This window comes from Lygodium microphyllum, chromosome 5, assembly GCF_053477565.2.
Source record: "Lygodium microphyllum isolate KBCC chromosome 5, Lygodium_microphyllum_v1.1.10, whole genome shotgun sequence".
NCBI classification, from domain to species: Eukaryota; Viridiplantae; Streptophyta; class Polypodiopsida; order Schizaeales; family Lygodiaceae; genus Lygodium; species Lygodium microphyllum.
In genome coordinates, this window is record NC_141139.1 from 153,539,954 (window position 1) to 153,560,093 (window position 20,140).

The 20,140-nt window shown below is 41.4% G+C and overlaps 1 protein-coding gene across 2 annotated transcripts; it reads left to right on the top strand.

Annotated features, from left to right (window-relative positions):
• The first annotated feature begins 67 nt into the window (after positions 1–67).
• LOC148036551 (uncharacterized) lies at positions 68–9,103 on the top strand. 2 transcript variants are annotated; one of them, XM_087678541.1, is made up of 5 exons: positions 68–395; positions 608–765; positions 1,080–1,163; positions 7,425–7,505; positions 8,186–9,103. In XM_087678541.1, the coding sequence occupies exons 1-5, from the start codon at positions 269–271 to the stop codon at positions 8,195–8,197; spliced, it is 462 nt and encodes a 153-aa protein (XP_087534667.1). In that variant the 5' UTR covers positions 68–268; the 3' UTR covers positions 8,198–9,103. The 2 variants fall into 2 exon arrangements, with proteins under 2 accessions (XP_087534667.1, XP_087534666.1); XM_087678540.1 differs by having other exon boundaries at positions 71–395; positions 7,425–7,560; positions 8,186–9,099.
• The last annotated feature ends 11,037 nt before the right edge of the window (positions 9,104–20,140 follow it).

Genomic DNA, 20,140 nt, shown 5'->3' on the forward strand with positions numbered 1-20,140 from the left:
TGCTCCACACACACAACCATATTACCTTATTCATGGGGAGGTGCACACACATAACCATATTACCCTACTCATAGGGAGGCTAGGAGGGGAGAGGGTAAACATTACGATAGACGACTTTGTAGGACAGTGAGACGTGCTATAATCTAGTTTGCCAGGAACGCTAGTTCACATCTTGCTGCGTAATAGGAGGCTACGTTGGACTCCTTCCTAAGCTTGGAAGCTTCACGAACCACCCAATCTTGTCATCGTGACGCGCGCGCACGCACAGATGATGGCATCAGCGAGTCTGAAGGTTGGCAGCTGCCAAATTGGAGCATTGCAGAACGACAGTGGAGGAAGGCATAGCTTCTTCTCGCGGTACTGCGGCGGACACAGCCAGCTCTGCCCTTCCAAAGGTTGCGCTAGAGCTCATCAGTTGCTGACATTTCATTCTTAGGCACAGGGTCTCGCTTTGTTCAGCACAGGGTCTTGCTTTGTTGCACTGTAACATTTCATTTTTAGAGGCATTGATGGTTGTCTCGCAGACAGATTCCACAGCATTTTGCCCTAGGGCCACCGTGTTTGATACATAGGTTGTCTTAAAATGTCCCCTGATTATGCCTTGTAGGGTCACATCCTGGGAAGCTCGCTGCAAGCAGGCTCTGTGTACGTTCCCATGCTGAATCGCAAGTGCTCGAGAGTGTGAGCAGAGAAGCTTGTCCGCCTGTGAAGCCCGAGATTGACATTTCTGCATTTTCCGCCATCGATCTGCGAGTTGGCCGTATAGTAAGAATTCATTTCGCTCTTTTCACTGTTTGCTCACTGATTCTCTTTGCTTTTGCATCGATTGTATACGAGGGTAAACATTTCAAAGATCCAAGCTGCATGATAAGCTGAATGCTAATGCACATTTATATGATCACGTGAAAGTCATCCACTATACCATTGCAAGATCAGTTCATCTTCTTGCTGTACATCTACATACTTTATGAGCCTCTTAATAAATCCGGCCTCTCTACTCCACATGCTCTGTGACTAAAGTATTGGTAGTACTCAGTATGTTGTTTCTGAAACCATTTTTCTTCAAATATATGATGCAGATAGATGCGAAGTCGGTTTTGGATCCAGAGATGACTGCAAAACGAGGGAAGCCAACTGATAGCAGAAGATATCTTCAACTCAACGTTTGATTCCTAACTTCCTGCAGTAATTCTCAGTAGAAAAGCAGCCAAAATGAGCTAGCAAGATTAATTTCACCTTGAAAGTCTTTATTTGTTTGCTTCAAAAATGCCTAAAAAACACGGTGTTGGTGATGGATGGGCTTCTCCCCTCTAGAATTTGTACTGCACCAGCATGCAGTTTGAAGTGACTTGTGTATTCATTGACGAGGCCTTTATAGCGACATCAGTCTGAATTGGAGTCTATGCAAATTTACTTGGCATAAAGGCAGGCTGAAGGGTTGCATAACGCATTACTTGATGAGAGGAGAAATCATATTGACTTTCTGGGGTCTGGCTGGAAAGGCATATGGAGATGAACCAAATAACAATTCTCCTTCATACCCATCATCTCCTCTAACACATGTAACACATGCAGATGCACTTTACCGTTGTCCCTTACAATCACCACTATCCACATCTAAATCATTGTCCCATCACTTGCACATTCTTTACCAAAGGTGTGGTCCATAGGGGGTGAGATGGACTTGCAAGTGGCAATCCTAAATGCAATAAGCATCTTGACGATGTAACATTGCTGCAAGATAAAGATGCCCTGAGATAGTTGATATACCTCAAGACTGAGGAAGAAATGGAGAAGGCCTGGATTGTCATATCAGATTCCTTTTTGAGTATCTTCTGTGTTTGCTCAACCCTCTCCAGTTTGGTTATTTGCCAAATTTAAGTCATTAACATACAACATGCTGGGAACACAGTATCAGGCCTCCAACCATAGTAGAGGTGGGATGGTGAATCTAGTCTCTTGAAGCCATGCTGCAGAAAAAAGGGGTCTATCCAGCACTGATACCAAGCTCCAGGTGCTTGTTTAGGGTCAAAGAGGGCCTTTTATAGATGGTAGACATGGCCCTCCTTGTTTTTCACACTAAAACTAGGAGGCTGATCCACATAGATTTCCTCCTCTAAGATGCCATTGAGGAAGGCTGATTTGAACTCCATTTGATACACTAGCCAACGATGTGTTAGCATTGCACATTTCATGTGTCTAAGGATGCTTTATTTGGCTTTTATGTGGGTGCAGGGCAGCAAGTGCTGGTTGTCCCATTTCAGTTGGCCAACCTGTTGTCTAGGCTGGCATTCCAGGGCCTATTTATATAGCTCGTCTCTGCAGCTCTGTGATATCTTGCATCATTGCATAATTGCATCTTGTTGGAGAGAGGGAGATTGAGACATTGCTGGTCATTGTGCGAATATCTTGGTGGTCTTGCTCTATTCATCTCGTGCTGCTCTTTATGGATTCCATGGCCTGTTCATTCTGAGTTCTCGTATCGTCTCTCACTGCTCATTGTGTTAGTGTTCATGCTTGTCTTTCACACTTTTGTTCATTTGTGCATCATCACATGATGATGGGCCGCAAGAGATAGGACTATTTGAATGGTAATTTTGAGCAGTCAGAGCAAATGCCTTTGTTGTGTAAACCAAGCTGGGCTTCTGGGTTAAACCCAGAGGCCCAGCTTCTGGGTTTAAACCCATGGCAGGACCCATCAGCCAAATACTTGGTCTTGCAGGTCCAATGAACACCAATGGTCTTCCTCTTGGGAGGGCACGGAACCAATTGCCATGTATGATCCTGCTCAATGGAATGAAGTTCCTCTTTTGTAGCATGACACCAGGTCTCCTGTATGAGAGCCTTCTGAATGTGGTAGGCTCCCAGTCCTCCATGATCTTGGTCATAAGGGGATAGATCACACAAAGTGAACACCATTGCTCTTGCTGAAGCTGCTGAAGATGGGCAGATTTCCAAGGTCCATAGGTGGGGCCTGGAAAAGAAGCAACTCTTGGATCCTGCACAAGCTTTCAGAACTACAGTGGAATGGTGGATCAATCCTATGATGAAGGCCGTGAGGCCTCGGTTACCTTTGGGGTTCCCCTATCCTAAAGTGGCCCCCCCTTTGTTCCCAGAAGCTGGATCTAGGTCCCCCTCTGAAACATGAGGAGAGGGAGTGGAGGTACCTCTGGTGAAGCAGGTGGTAGCACCCAAAGTGTGGATGTAGCTGAGGCTGAGGGAACACAACAGCTTTCTGAAACAAGAGGAGAGGGAAAAGGAGGTACCTCTGGTGAAGCAGATGGTAGCACCCAAAGTGTGGATGTAGCCGAGGCTGAGGAAACACAACAGATTTCTGACAACGGAGTAGGCCGGGGCAGAAGCAAATGAGCAGCCACCCAAAATACAGTCAATCTGAGGACTACCAGCTGAAAAAGGTGATGCTTGGGGAGCTGAGATGATGACCAGCAGCAGCCTGAGATGAGGATCAGCACCAGCACCCTGGCACTCCAGCATACAAGCCAATTGCTCTACCTAAATTCTTGAATCTCATCTTTTTAATAGTTTATCTACAAGAGCTGAAATAAATTAGTCCATAATTTGGGATAAACTTTAGGCTAAATCTGAGGTAGCTTAACACAGCCTTGGATGGTCGTATGAAACTTTGGGCCTAGTAGGCACAACAATGTGTCCAGATTGTCAAGGCATCAGATTGAAATTGCAGGTCAAGCTATATGACAATCAAAGTGCCAAATGCTCAGTCTTGAGCTCCAGCGCTGAACACAACTGGAACTTGACTTGAGATTGCAACCACAAGTGGAACTTGATGTGACTGGAGTGATGCGAGCTGATCATGCAATTGCATTCACAATGAATTTTGAAAGGTGCTGGGGTGCTGCAAAACACAGCAGTAGACAGCCTAAGCGATGAAGACAGTTGGGATAATCTCTTTGATTAACACAACTGGCACACGTTTTATCTTAAGCAATAGGCAAGGCAATAAGTCGCAATAGGCAAGGCAATAAGTCATTTATACAATATGGTATATTAGTTCTGTTACCTAATCATTTGTGACATCCTTTGACTTGGACACCCTCATTGCACTAACTGAATTTTGAACTGTACAAGAGTCCTTCATGGCCATACAAGTGTTTCACTGAACAAACCAACCGTTCATTGGGATGAGGTCATTTGTCCAAGGCGTCTGCAGCCCTTTTCTCTTTCTTGGAAAAGTACTCAACATCAAAGCTCATTAAGGTCCGGCAACTTGAGCTCTTTATGAGATGAGCCAATTGTCAAAATATGATGTACCAGTGAGACAGTAGGGTTTGCGGGGAGGAACACGGAGTGAACTCGGCAAACAGTGAGAAGAGAAGAGAAGAGAGAAGAAACTTTGATGAATGGAATGATGAAGTTCTGAATCATGGAGTGAATGTGATACAAGGGAACAAGGGTGCCATAGTACAAGGAAGATGATGAAGACAACCACGAACCACGAACCGCAATGTCTTCCTGAAGGGGTGTGAGGGTATTGGAGAGGTTGGAGAGAAGAGGTGACGGACTCAATGAATTAGCCGTGAGGAATGAATGAGAGAGTGGCCTATAAATAGGCACAGTCAGTCTAGGATGGCGCCTCTTTTTGGGGCTGCAAACCCTAAATGCAAAACACAGAAACGCAAAAATGCAAACTGCGGATGAAGGGTTTCTCAACACCCCCTCTCAGGCTCAAAAAGGGGAACAAGAGAAGAGTGAGGTGGAGATGCAATGCTACATGCTGAAGAATGCTCATGCAGTAGGTGCCACTTGGACAGTGTCCCTCATGGGGAAATTGTTCACTTACCTAAGCGCCCTAGTACAAAGATGATGAAAACATGCAATGCATGGGAGGAATGTCGAACTTTGTGTAGTGCCAAGAACCATAAGGATATGCCCATACTCGATCTCAAGAGGTGGCTCCATGCTGACCAAGGGACGAAGAAGATCCACCCTGTAATTTGAGAATACTACTTGAAAGGAGACCTTTGAAGATAGTCAGGAGATTGGATGAGCTGTAGAACCCGAAACTCAACCTCGGGAGACAAGCCATTAGCTTCATGACTCCATGCTGGAAGGAATACAAAGGCCTAGCCACCAAGTTGGTGTTGAAGACTCAAGGACCCCGATGTAGGTAGATTCTCTAGATCCTAGGTATGAGTAGAGGAAATGATTGCTTAAATCCTTGAAAGTAAAAGGTGGTAGTGTGTGAAGAACTTCATGGCACATAGGGTCCCTCTCTGAATCGGAAGGAGTAGTAGGAGCCTTCTTTGAAGCCGAAGAAAAACTGGAAGTCCCCTCTATGGGAGAAGTAAGAAAATCCCCCTTTGAATCCCACTCTGAGAAAAAGGAAATCCAACCACTCATGGCTCACGGACTGCAAAGCATCTGATGATGAAGGAAGTGTCGCCGGTCGTGCTAAAGAAGGTATCTGAGGCTCGGAAGAAGAAGCCGGAAAGCACTTAGAAGTGGCCTCTTGAACCTGAGTGGAAGAGGGTGGGGAAAAAGGAGGCTCAGGATGAGTCGAGCCAAGGTTGGGAAACAGTCATGAGCTCTTAGGAGAGTGGATTGTGGAGGAGATGTGGGCCGTGGAAGCCACAGTATCCGGAAGTAGGTGGGGGAAACCTCTGCACAGTGGGATGGTCTCCAGGAGGACTTATTGTCTCGTAAGGTCTTAGAGCCTCCATGTGCTCGAAAGGACTTAGTGCGCATCGGGTGCGGCTTATTGCCTTGAGCATAATAGTGCGCTAGCCGATGTAGAACGATCTTTGTGGCCGAGAAAGGAGAGGTAACTCAAGGACTGCTTGGTGGAAGATGCATATACTCCAGAGGGGTGGGGAGCAAAGGTCGATGTCGACAGTCTTTGGTGGCATGACCATTTGTGCCGTAGTAGTAGCACCCAGTAGAAGGACAATCTGTTGATGGAGACGCCATGGTACCAGTGTGGCAAATTGGAGAAGGGAGGGTGGGAGGGAGAAAAAGGATATCTCCCAATGCGTAGCCAAAATGATAGAGAAATCAAATGTGGATGCCGAATCTGCCACCGGTCTTGTCTTATCCGATGAGGAGGAGAGAGAAATACTAAAGTCGCACGCTGCAGGAGAGAGAGAGTCTGAGAACGCAAGAAAAAACCAGCAGTAGCAATCAACATGCTAAAATCAGCTCCGAACAGTGTGTGATAGGCTGGAAATAGGTGTCGGGACTGTTGTAGACAGCAATGGCCAGCTTGGACCGCGATGTCCTCCACGTTCGGGGTGTGGGCAGCAAGCTGAAATACCTGAAATCTGCAAAAACGAGATTGTTTTCTGAATGGCGAGTGATCAGCAACAGTCGCTCTGCTGTAAACAGCTGCAAACTGCGGGTGGAAGGCTGGAAACAGGCACCAGACTGTAGATGACAGCAAGGGACAGCTGAGACTGCGATGTCCTCCGCGAAAGGAGTGTGGGCAGCAAGTTGAAAACACTTGAAACCTGCAAAAACGATATTTTGATGCAGCGGAAGAAGAAGAGAAGTGGATGCCGAACCTGCCATTGGTCTTTGCCATCATTGGAGTGGAGGATCTTTGCCACTGTTTGAGCAGATCTAGCTTTGATACCATGCCAAAAGATGACGTACTAGCGAGACAGTAGGATTTGCGGGGAGGAACGCGGAGTGAACTCAGCAAACACTGAGAAGAGAGAAGAAACTCTGATGAATGGAATGATGTAGTTTTGAATCATGGAGTGAATGTGATACATGGAACAAGGGTGCCATAGCACAAGGAAGATGATGAAGACAGCCATGAATCTCGAACCGCAATGTCCTCCTGAAGGGGTGTGAGGGTAGTGGAGAAAAGAGGTGACGGATTGAATGAATCAGCCGTGAGGAATGAATGAGAGAGTGGCCTATAAATAGGCACAGTCAGTCTAGGATGGCACCCCTTTGGGGCTGCAAACCCTAAACGCAAAATGCAGAAATGCAAAAATGCAAACTGCGGGTGAAGGGTTTCTCAACACCAATCACTTTGAGTTTGGCAATTTAATGCCAACAAAGCACACCTTTGTGGCCTTGGCCTATTTTTGATTCGTAGATTATACTCCAGTGCATTCTGTTTTATTGATGTTTTTTCCATGATCTATGTATCATTGCAATGTTCATTGGATTGAAAGGAAATAAAATCAAATAAGGTGAGGTGTTTGTTGCATTTCATTTCAATTGGATGTTTTTTTCTGTTTGGAGTTAAAAACCTGGATAGACCTATTTAAATGCTTATTGAGGAGCATTCCTGAGCACATCTTGGCTTGGTTTTGATTAAGAATGGTGCAAGTCTATTAGGTATTCTCAAGCTTATTCTGCATTCTGATCGATAATGTAGATTGAAAAATTCTAGGTTTTAGATGGATATCAAATTGTAATTAAAAAAGGCTTTGCAGGTTGATATTGGGTGTGAAACACGAACAGTGGTGTCAGATTGTAAATATGTGATGGATGTTGAAGATGCAGTGGGAAAGAAGGTGCTCTTTGTTGCCAATGTTCCACCAGTTGAAATGCTCGGTCTTAGAAGCCATGGTAACTTATGTTAGTTGAATGTCTATTGTCCTGTTCAGCATGTTGATGTTCTTAGCCTCTAAAAAAGCTGATGGTTGCAAATGTCACACATTAGGAAATATATGTGGCAGCTTGCTATGTTTGAATGAGCACTAACTTTGAGTTTTGGTCATAAGGCTACCTGCAACCATGCTTAATCATGGAATTCTAAGTACTTTTGTCATTACACATGTAGATTACACTTATCCAGATTGTAGCTAAGTTGTATGTACAGATTTCTCATGCACTGGAGAAGTATGCATGTATTGCACTCACTCTTTGATCGGGAAATTATAGGACTGCCGGAGTATTTTGGCATTGCAGAGCAATGTGCATCTAGTAATATCCAATATTTAAGCTGTGAATATACTATCATCTTAAAGGATAGGTCATTGTGCCCTCTGCAAGGGCTGTGCAGTTCAAAAGGCATCTGCATCCTGCCCTGGTGGTAGTTATGTCCTGGGTTACAGTTGCATCCTACTTACACTGTCAAGACAACCTTGCTTAACAGTTATACATCTTAAATGCCCCCATTGTCTTTTGCTTGCACGTGGTTTTTATGGTGCGATTATATTCTGATACGAGGTTTTCTGGTGTGATTCTTCAGGACTCATACTGACTGGGTTCAATTATGACCCAACCCCTATGCCTCGCAGTTTCAAAGTGATATTGCCAGGGCTAGGCCGCTTACCACCAGGGTCTCAGGTCACAGAAGCAATGACACCTAGGTGAGGTCGAACCATGGTGACCATCTTCAGGTGCGAATGATATACGGAAGAACAGCTACTGTCACACAAAGCCTCCATCCTTGTATCCTGAAAATCCTCAAGTTTCTGTATCTTGAAGAGTTCTGTGCGATGCCCTCTGTTGGTAAATGATTTTAGTATCTCTTGCTTATCCACTCTCAACGTGAGTCCAATCCATCCCTTGATGACTCAAAGCAAAAACATGTCACAGTTAGGTTTGAAATCTGGATGTCTGTTACAGGCTTCAAATTTGGAAGACTAAGTTTCAAAGAGTGACCATGTGTTGCTAATCTAACATGACTTTAGCCAACCAATCCTTCCAACTTTAGGCATTTCAGAGACCAATGGGCAGGTGAGGATGACAAAAGGGTTGCCCGTGCATATCTGGACTTGTTTACGACTGATATGATAGGTCTCGATCAATCATGATCTGTTTGGCTTGGCCTGAATCAGAGGATTTTGGGTGCATTACAACTGACGAGCACTCTTACTTCTGTCTGCTGTTGCAGCAATCTTGGCATGACCATTCCATTTAGATTTTTATATTGCCAGATTGAGAGTTCTTGCACATTGAAGGCTCTCCTTGTAACCTCCTGTTTTTAAAAAATTCTGGGTTGAGAGATCTTGCATATTGAAGGCCTTTCTCTCCGTGTGACAGGTTGTAATTAAGGAACAGTGGTTTATTAAGCTGGTTTTGTATGGGTGTGAGATCATATACCAAGTTACCTTGGTATCAGGGTATCTTAAATTTGAATTTGATGATGAATAAAGGAGGAACTTGATGATGCATAAATAAGGAACTTAATGTTAAATCTTGTTCTGATGTTAATGTAGAATTAATGTGAACCTTGCATATTATTATAGAAGAAAAATCCTAAATTGGACAACCTTAGTTCTGTTATGACTAACCTGAAAAATGTGCTAGGGCAAACATTCCCCCCCTCAGCTCAAAATATTTGTAAGAGAATGAGAAGGTCAATAATTCTAGATTCTTACTTGACTTAAATTTGTGATTTAGAACCTAGGAATGGCATGTAATAACAAAGGTATTGTGCATGTTATGCCATGAATTGCAAGAGGGACATGACCAACAATAAGGGGAAATCTCGTATTGGTAATGCATTTGAGAGTGTTCATTATTGAAAGCACATGATGACAACCATATAAGTTTTGTATTTGCAAAACTGTGAGAGAACCTTACAGCCCTATGTTGTTGGCGAAACCTAGATATAACCACATAAGCCCTTTTATTTTGACATCCATTATTGTATCTAAATAGTAGGTTATACATGAAAATAGGCATTGTTGTCAATCAAAGAAGAATTTAGAACAGTGCAAAAGTGCACTTAAGTGATTTTTTTCTTTGCTAGTTCTAATTATCTTTTGAGCTTTTTGTGATAATGGTATTTTGTATTTGCTTGTTCTAATTTATTGCCTAAATATAGCTTTTATGATAGTGGTAGGTGGTTGTACTTATGTGGTTGATATATCAGGTTAAAATTTGCAATGAAAAGAGATCATCGTTTGATTGCCATACGTCAACCATATGATTGAAAGAGTAGCAAGCATAGAAGCTTACAACTTTCTCCATGGATTTTCCAGCTACAATCAAGTATATAAGTCCGCATGGACAATTGGCTAAAAACCACCTTTGCCATATATTTAAGAGTGTTTACCTACATCATCATCATGCCATTTGACTTGATCAATGCACCAAATACTTTCCAATACCTAATGTGCACTATATTCAAAGATATATCAAGGTGATGACTTGAGGTGTTCATCGATGACTTTTATGTCCACTCTAGCTTTGTTGGGAGACATACCTTGAGAAACTTCACTTGGTCGTCGAGAGGTGTCAATAGTATCAACTCTCCATAAATCCCTTGAAATGCCAATTTTAGGTTAATCATGGTATCATTTTGGGCCATGTAATATCCAGAAATAGCATGGCCATTAACATTGCTGCCAAGGTTTAAAGTGATAATGGATCTCCCACTACTTGCCAATTAGAAAGGCACTCAGTGCTTCTTAGGACATGTCAAACATTATCAATGTCTTTTGTTGAATTACACTATAATAGCAAGATCAATTTATAAGCTCTTAATCTTTTCGGAATGGACTAGTGAAAATACTAAGCTTCATATGAAGCTTTGAAAAGGGCCCTCATGATTGCAACCATTCTACAAGACCCAAATTGGATACTCATGTTCCATGTGTCAATTGATACATCCAAGATCACAATTGAAGTAGTATTGTGCAAACTCTGTTGATGACAATACGGATTTCCTTATGAGTTTTGTTAGTAAAAGACTCATAAACATAAAATGAATCACTCAACAAGAGCTAAGGATTGGGGATGGTATATCTTGTCAATTTTTTTTGGCATTATTTATTATCAGTACCATTCACTTTCTTTGTGGAATATCAAGCACTTTTGTATTTAGTGAATAAACCTTGGCCACAGGTACAGTGGATTGATGGCTCCTACTTTTTCTAGAATTTGACTTCTTTGTGGTTGTGCAAAAGGGAAAGAAACACTTTGTTGCCAATCATGTCACATGTAACAAGTGTCGAGAGGGATACTAGAGTTGATGACAATCTTCTTGATATCCACCTATTTAGAATACTACAAGAAAGCTCAACTATTTCAGGCATTCTTGATGCCTTACTAGGTAGATGCCATATTCACATGCTAGAGAATGGGTTACCATAATTTCTTATTGAGAAACCATGGCGCACCCATCTCCTAAATAAGAGTCGACCTCATCAAATGATTGTTGGGGTAAATATATTGATTGGGGTAGGATGATCTTCTTCGAAGATGCATGTGTGAGCATGAGATTGAGGACGCCCTACTACAAGAAGTACACAAAGGCATTGCAAGTGGTCATTTTGATGCAAACACCACAACTACGAATGTATTAATACTTCTAGCTATGGTGGCCAGCTTTGTTCAAGGGTGTGACTCATTTTGGCAAAACATTGCGATGAGTGCCAAAGAATCAAGTTGCCAATTTAGAAAGTTAAAATGGAACACTTCCCAATGATAGCCTACCAATCCTTCAAAAAGTGGGGTATATAGTTCATAGGACTCATTAATCTCATTACTGAATACTCACAAGCATGCGACATTATTGTGGCCACACATTAAATGAACAAATGGGTAGAGGCATTGGCCACTCTCAAGAATGATGCCCAAACCTCAACAATATTCCTATAGGAGCAAGCCATCTCTTGATTTTGCTAGTCCATCAAGATCATTAGTGAGACCGAGAAACTCATTTCTTGAATACAACCATTAAATGCTTAATATCTACATTCTTGGTCTTGCACAACAAGTCTAGGCCATCCAAGATGAGTTGACTAACAAGTTCCAAATTAAGTTTTGACTAAGTCTTGTTTCAACCTCGAGCTCAGACTAGGATCACAAGCTCATAGTAGCATTGTGGGCTTACAGGATTGTTTACAAAATAACCACAGAGCAAACCCCTTTAGACTAAGATATGGAAGTGATGCAATCACACCAATTGCATTCTCGATCCCTAGTTTTCGTATCTCAATGCAATAATAATGGGAAGGCACCAAAGCTTTGGCCAATCACTTGGTGGAACTAGAGTACTACTTAATAAAAACCTACATCTAGTCATAATCCATGCCCTGCTTGCTAGGAAGGCTAGATAAAAGGCCTAGTTTTCTAAGCATGTTAAACTACAAACCCTTGACAAAGGGGTTTTGGTGCTTTTATACTCGTTTGTTCAGATTTTCACTCAATGATGGGACATTGGTGAATCTCCTATTGATTCAAGACTCTTAATGTGATGACTATGCTATCTATGTTACCAAGTAGAGCAACAGTCTTTCTCTATCCGATCTAGCACTCACAAATCGTAAAGAGGATAAATATAAGAGTGGATGTGAGGTGTAGAGAGTTTACCCACTTACCTATCATATTGTAGTCTTTGTCATTTTATGGCTCATGAGTAGCTCCACAAATCAAGTATAATGCCTCTTGATATACTACTTCATAGCTTCAACTTAATCCATGTACTTTGAAGATATCATGAAGAAGAAGAAGAAGAAGAAGAAGAAGAAGAAGAAGAAGAAGAAGAAGAAGAAGACGAAAATAGCACGAGCAATGGAGAAGAGCTTCTCTAGTGGTCCCTCACTCTCCACACACACACACACACACACACACACACACACACACACACTCTCTCTCTCTCTCTCTCTCTCTCTCTCTCTCTCTCTCTCTCTCTCTCTCTCATGCTCTCAAGGTGCTCAATGCATAAGGTAGAGGCAAGAAGGAGAACTCTTGTATTGGCACACGAGACTAATCTCTCTATTCAATTTTAAATTTTTCTACATAGACCTGAGTTTTGTTGTTTTTCCTCAAAAGTTAGGCATCCTATCCCTTTCATGGGCTCTTGACTAATCCTTGTAGTGCTTACATGCATTTAGAAACTTAATTTTGGACTCTACTTTCGGACCAAGACTATTACAATTTACATGAGACTATGAATAGACCTTGGTTTTTCAACTGAATACAATATATTCGAAATGATAGTTGCAAGTATTCTTGTTTGATAAAATTTTTGCACTTGCATTTGTAAAATTTATCCTTCAAAGTCTTATGCTCCCATTGTTCTTCTATTTGGCTCTAAAATGGGTTTAATATTTACCTTCATCTTAGACAAGTGCTAATCCCATGGTATGCAACATTGTGGAGCTTCATGTAAGGAACAATTGTGAAGAGGTGTCTTGTTGGAGTGGTTGTCCTTCATGATGGTGTGTTAGGGTTGTCGTTGCACCTTTGGTGATGGTAACTTGGGAGGTGGATGATGATTCCATGGATGCAAGGTCATTGCAAATATGATAGATGGTCACTGAAGCTATTGAGTGCTCCCTCAATCTTTAGTAAACCTCAATGTGCTCTCCCTAGGGATGTATCTATCTTACTATATAGTGTGCAAGGTGCTTGCGCAAGTATAACTGGGAGATGTGTCAAAATCCAAGCAAGCTTGGGGTGTTCTCTTAAACATGAAGAGCACATGAGGACCTAGTTAGTATAAGGTCTTATTGTATAATGTGAATCTCAAGGTGATAGGTCGTTCGAGCAAGCTAGGATGTCATGCCCTTGATGTGGCTTGAGTTGTGTCGTGGAGGGAAGCTTGGGGTGTTCTCTTAAACATGAAGAGCACATGAGGACCTAGTTAGTATAAGGTATTATTGTATAATGTGAATCTCAAGGTGATAGGTCATTCGAGCAAGCTAGGATGTCATGCCCTTGATGTGGCTTGAGTTGTGTCGTGGAGGGAAGGGCTAGCGGGTTAGAAGCAGAGCCCACCAATGACTAAGGTCACAAGATGTGCCTAACCTGAAGACCCTAGGTGTAATGATCACATGGTGCAATTATCACCTATCTAAGTTGGAGCCTTTGTTCTCTTTTATTTTTCTCTCTTTTTTTTTTTGAAATTTTATTCTTCAAGGAGTGGTTGTAGGGTGTGATTGGGACATCCTTTATTGAGCATATAGTCTGCTTCTTATAGAGGCAGATGGAGGACTCTAGATAGAATGCATGGATATAATATGCAAAATGATTGTCCACCATGTTCTCTAGTAGTGCCACATAGAGTGTGGCACTTAGATGTAGTTGAATCATAGCCACTTTTTCTATATCAGTATTGGCATTAGAAAACAATTGTGACTTCTCCTCATATAATGTTGGTGCCTTCTCTAGTAACTTTACAAGAAGTTGAAGGTAGTTACAAGGGGTGAATGATGGGACTTAAAATGGGATGCCACTGGCTATGGCACTAGCCGGACCTCAAGCACACAACAAACAACCCCATCACATGGCCTCACGGGCCAGGAGCGTCTGTAATACACCGATGTACACTAGATAGACTTAATTATGCGTTTGTAGCTGATATGTAGTCCAACATTTACCTTCCTTTCTCCTTAGAAGGAGATCCCATAACATGTAGGCATAATGCCTCATCACACAAACATCAGGAAGCTCCCCTCGGCTGATTGCCACGGCTCCACTGCGACTCTCCTACACCTTGGGGATTGTCCCCAAGATGCGTTGCTCCAACATATAAAACATAATGCAACAAACTCCACTCTTTTCTTGTTTTGTACGATCCAGGAATATATAGACCCTCACCAAACAATCCCAAGGAAAGTGTACAACTAATCTACAGCAGCAAAGACTCCTTTTCATTCAACGTATAAGTCATGTCCTAGGAAGACAATTGCTATGCAATCCAGGACTGATACCATGTCATGCGTCATGCATAGTGCATATGATCCTAGTGCACAAACAATATTTATCAAATCAACATTATGTGATGTGGAAAAAACAATCCTTTCATGATTTTCACTAAACGTATGCTTCGATGTATGGAGACTAGCACCGATTTCTCGTGCTAGTAGCCCCTTAAACTGAATTATCGCAATTCTAAATGGAATGCACAATCAAATATTTTAAAAATTCAAAACCTTTCAGCCCTTTTAATCTCTTAACCTCACCCTTTCCCTCTAACGTTTAGATTATGTTGTGTTGCATAGGTGTAGGGTATTATTTTGTATGTATTTTTCTGCATAAAATGAAAAAAAAACATGAACATGACACATAAACAAAGTTGGACTGAAACCAAACTTCATACCTCAGCTTTTTTATATAACCACAATGACGAATCATAATTTTCTAGATTTTTATAATGTAAAACTTCTATTTTTTTCCTATTTAGCTATTTTTCTCTATTTAGTTACACATAAAAATAGATTATTTTTTGTTTTATGATTAGTGATTGATTATGACAGTTGAAAGATGTTTTGTCTCAGAATTTTATCCCATGTGCATCTCTTTTCCCCACTTGAAATCAATAAATCCTTCATTTTTACATTAAAAAGACACTTTTCAGGCTATAATTTAAATATTACGACTATTTATTATTACAGGTTTGCAATTTTTAATGCACAACCCTCAATCATAATACAAAAAAGCTCTAAACAAATTTTTGTTCCATATGAATTCCATTTCAACCATCAAATATCAATAAGAAGGAAATTTCCTTTGTAAAAATGAGGCATACTGCTTATTTGCATGTTGCAGGTTTTTTGATTATTTTTTTGGGTTGCCAACGGACCGATCGGCAACAAATCTTCAATGATGAACATCTCCCCTCAGCCTCCTCTTGATCTCGGAGCAATCCGGGCAAAAGCATTCTTCAATCGGTCTTCATTCTTTTTCATGTGCATGAACTGCCCCTTAAGGCGAGAGAGAGGGAGGAGAGAGAAATAATAAAAAATCTCTCTCCAAATGGGTTTGAATCAAAGAGGCATCGAGCAAAAATGAGGAGGCGCATTGACTCTTCTCTCTATTCGACAGTTTTTGCATTAGTTTCAAGGCTTTTATTAAGCCTAAGGTTTTAAACATTAAAATAACCGGTTCATCTTTTTGTGTTCACACTGTCTCGCAAGTGGATTTTTCAATTTTGAAGGCCTAAACAAACTCTGATTTGCAATCCAACTGGACAAGCGGCTTCTTGGCATCGAAATCCATCAACTTGGTCTCTCCCATGCACTTTACGGCTTCCTGATATCCGGTAGCAGCTTTATAATGCCGAACCTTGCAGGGATTAAATGGGGGGTCAAACGACCTCCGATTGACAAACCGAGACTTGCATTGGATTCTTGATGTCGAAATGCATCTAAAAACTGTAGCTCCGCCATCCATCACCATTTGATTTTTCATGAAAATTGGCTTTTTAATGCCTCTCGGGCACTTTCCGACTCCAAAATGAGCTTCAACGCTTCAAGAACTCATGTCCTAAAATCTAGCTCTCAGTGAAGAAGGGAGGATGAGAGTAATTGGTGAAATTCTTAAGAAACCTATTGAAAGAAGGCTGAATCATGGTTGAAATAGGTACAACTTGTCATGTTATGTATCTTGATTTCCATTCCTACTAGTTATGAGAGATTTGGGGTTGGACACTGACATTCTCCCTTGGCTCATCAAATTCTTGAGGCTCTATATAGTTTTTCATGGAAGATGATGATCTCATAAGGCCTTACAATATGGAATGCTCTAGCATAGAGGAATTTGGTTCACTGAGTCCTATAGCTTCCAACTTTTGATCTTCATAGACTATGCATCTCAAATGATGTATAAGAGCCTCTCTTGTTGAGGCTTGGGGTTGAAATATTAAGTGCTTGGCTCAAATGTAGATTATTTTGAGCTACATTGGTCAAGCTCAATTGTACCCTTCATTTAGCTACATCCTCATACTGGGGAGGTGAAAACTATTTGTATGGCATTTTATAGAGCTCATGTTGCTCTATGATCACATACTTGTAGACATGAGCATGTGTCTTCATAGGTCTTTCTCACTTTATTTTCCATGTGGGTGATGGCTCCAATCAAACTTGCTTTAATGGTTTCTTGTAGAGTAATGTAAGCTACTTTAACTTGTTCTTGGGCTTGTTGATTTTCCTTGATTTTAGGCTATGTATTCAGAGATGGATTATTTGGTAAAAAATGCTACTTGGGAGGTAGTTCCTTTGCCTAGGGACAAACATACATTGCTATGTAAGTGGTTCTAGTTGAAGGTATCTCCACCCGATACATTGCCTAAGTAGAAGACAAGGTTCGTGCTCAAAGGATTTAAGTAGGAGAAGGGGATTGAATTTGACAAGATTTTCTCACCAATAGTCAAGATGATCACCCTTCATATAGTCCTTGATTTGGTTGCTAGAGAGGATATATATTTGGTTTAGATGAATGTAAGGACCACTTTCTTGCATGGAAACTTGCAAGGATATTTACATGTAGGAGCTTGAGGGATTTATTGTGGAAGGAAAAGAGGAGTTGGTGTGTCGGCTACATAATAGATTATATGGTTTGAAACAAGTGCCCTAGGAATGATATCATAAGTTTGATGTTTTTATATGTTCTCGGGGTGATACACTAGAGTGAGACCGATTACTAGCTATATACTAAGAAGACTAGGTATGTTGGCCTTATGATCTTGATGCTTTATGTGGATCATATGCTGATTTTTTGGAAGTTTATTATGGAAGTGGATGCTTTAGAGAAAAGTCGTTTGAAACCTTTGATATGAAATATTTAAGGAATTTTCGTATGCACATCATGCGAGATGGAGACAAAACATCACTCTATTTGTCTCAAAATAAATACATTAGAAAGGTATTGAAGAGTTTTAAAATGGAGAGATGTTCCTTATACATCCATAGTTAGTGTCTTAATGTATGCCATGGTGGGATATGCTCAAATATCATCATGTGCCATCAAATGTCAAAGAGTTCCAAGGGTTTTTAGATGGTGCTTCCATAAGGGGAGGTTATGCTAGTGTTGCTTGTAGAATGCTCTTGCCTCTTAGTAAAGGGGAAGTCGTTTTTATTGCTGGCTTTTATGTTTGGACAATAAGTAGTTTTGGGCTATGTCAGAGAATTGATAGCATGAATAGGGCTGAAAAGAAATATGTTATGAGGGCTAAAAAAGAGCTAAAAAGGCACAAGGTTTTGGCTATAGATGATTTAATCGATTAGTTGTTCTACACATCTACCCAAACTACGCCCTCTTCCCCATGTAGACGAAAGGGCACTTTTGGAACACTAATTGGCATGGACTAATAATAAAAAAATTGTATTGATCTCTGGAACTAAAATGTGAGATCTTGAAAGGATTAGGGTGTATGCTCCATTGTAACATACCCTGTCAGAATCAGATCCAAAATCAAAGGATTGAAATGGACTTTGTTGGAAATGCTAAAACAGTTAGGAATCCAGAGAATTTTGTGCTACGAATTTGCAAATAATCTCTACATTGTTAGATAAAGCATGTTAATGGTAAAATATTTGTAGATATATTCCCGTTGGAAGAACAAGAATAAGGGGTTTGGCTATTGCTGCAACCCACCCGAATTCCTACAGATTCGGGGTCATTTTCTGTCTATACCTGTGCCTAACTGGATCTCGATTGCAAATTGAGTAAGTAGTACTTGTTAATTCTTTGTTTTTTTCCTTCCTACGTATATCTGTGGCGCAAGCCTACAATGCAAAAAAGTTGCACATCGTTCATTTATCTCCAAACAAAAAGGGGTTTTCCATGGGTTTGCCTTGGTATCGTGTTCACACTATTGTACTAAATGATCCCGGTCGTCTAATTTCTATGCATTTAATGCACACTGATTTAGTTTTCGGTTGGGCCGGTTCAATGGCTCTCTATGAATTAGCGGTTTTTGATCCATTCGACCCGGTTCTTGATCCGATGTGGAGATATGGTATGTTTGTTATACCATTTATGACATGTATTGGAATCACAAAGTCATGGGGAGGTTGGGGCATCACTAGAGACAAAGTAACTATTAACCTCACTTCAATATGGTAGAAAAATGAAGCAAAAAGCGGAAAAAGAACCGAAAAAGAGCAAAGACGTAGAGGCGGCTCCTAAAAGCTAAGTTGAGGCAAAAGCACAATTTTAAATAGAAGGCACCTCAGAAAGCTCTAAAAACTCTTGTAAAAGAGTGCCAGGCTCCCTTCTGTGCCATTTGTAAAAGAATAGACGGGTGTAGGCTTAAGGCATGAGGCAAGAAAAGGGAAATAGGAAAGAGGAGCTTGCCACAAATACCAGTCATGCAAAAAGGGATGGGTACCCATGGAAATTTAGGGCTTGTATATAAAGTTCAAAAAGTGAATGGAAGCTCATTCTTTGGTGTGTGGCTAACAAGAGATCTCTCTCCTCTTCTTCTTCTCTTCTCCTTGTTTGTGTGCGTGTGATAATGAGAGAGGGAGATGGAGAGGGTGAGGGAGTGAGCATGTGGGAGTGAGGGATCAAGAGGGTGAAGGTCTTCACCATTCCTCCTTCTCTTCTTCTCTTATTTTCCCTTTTCTCGTGCGCGCACGGCTATGGTGGATGGAGCTTGACGGAGGAGGCTTGAGCTAGCATCTAGGATCGTGGGGCTACTGGTGTGTGTGAAGGAGGAGGCAACTCATTTCGGCATCAAGGTAAGCTCACTACATTCGTAGGTTTGGAGGTGCGTCGGCTATGTGAGAGGTAGCCATTAGAGCTCCTTGGAACGCTTGAAACAATAAGCGGTCCGTGGGTCTTGGCGGTTGAGTAAGAGCTCCCACATTTTGGTTCCGTTGTCGGGACACATGGATTCAAGCTTGAGCACTTGCGCGCCTCATATCGAGCATCGAAGTAAGGTTTTCATCCCCGAACTGGAGCTTGAGATAGGTTGCAAGTTGGGGCTTTTGATCTTTGATACAAGTAAGTATTTTGGTTATTTTGGTTGTTTAATGATTGGGAAAGAAGGGGAGATCATTTCAGTTATTTGCTTTTGATTCTTGTTACATTTAGCGTAGGTTAGGATTAAGAAATCAGATTGGAGAGGTATAGGGTAACTACTGTAAAACAGGGTAAAACATGCACAAATCGGGGTAAATGGGAAACAAGAGTGGTTGGAATGATTAATGCTAGCAAGGAAGTGATTGGGGATAGCAAGACCTTGCTCGGGAAGGGGTTTAAGGGCCAGGAGACCATATGAGAGCTCGTTTTTCACCCTAGCATATATACCCTGGCATATATATATATATATATATATATATATATATATATAGAGAGAGAGAGAGAGAGAGAGAGAGATTCCATCGTTGATTCGGTTTGATCTTGCCATCGGGCAGTTCTTCGCACGATTTAGGTATATCAGAACCTTCCTGCTATGTATTTGTTGTGATCTGGAAGTTGGAGTGCCTGGTGATTGCGTGGATCGTTGGATTCAACGAGA

What these genes read in the sequence shown, in the direction of transcription:
- LOC148036551 (XM_087678540.1), top strand. Translation starts at nt 269, where the DNA reads ATGATGGCATCAGCGAGTCTGAAGGTTGGCAGCTGCCAAATTGGAGCA. An exon ending in CCAGCTCTGCCCTTCCAAAG is followed by an intron (nt 396 to 607) that starts GTTGCGCTAGAG and finishes TATGCCTTGTAG; the next exon opens with GGTCACATCCTGGGAAGCTC. An exon ending in ATCTGCGAGTTGGCCGTATA is followed by an intron (nt 766 to 1,079) that starts GTAAGAATTCAT and finishes TATATGATGCAG; the next exon opens with ATAGATGCGAAGTCGGTTTT.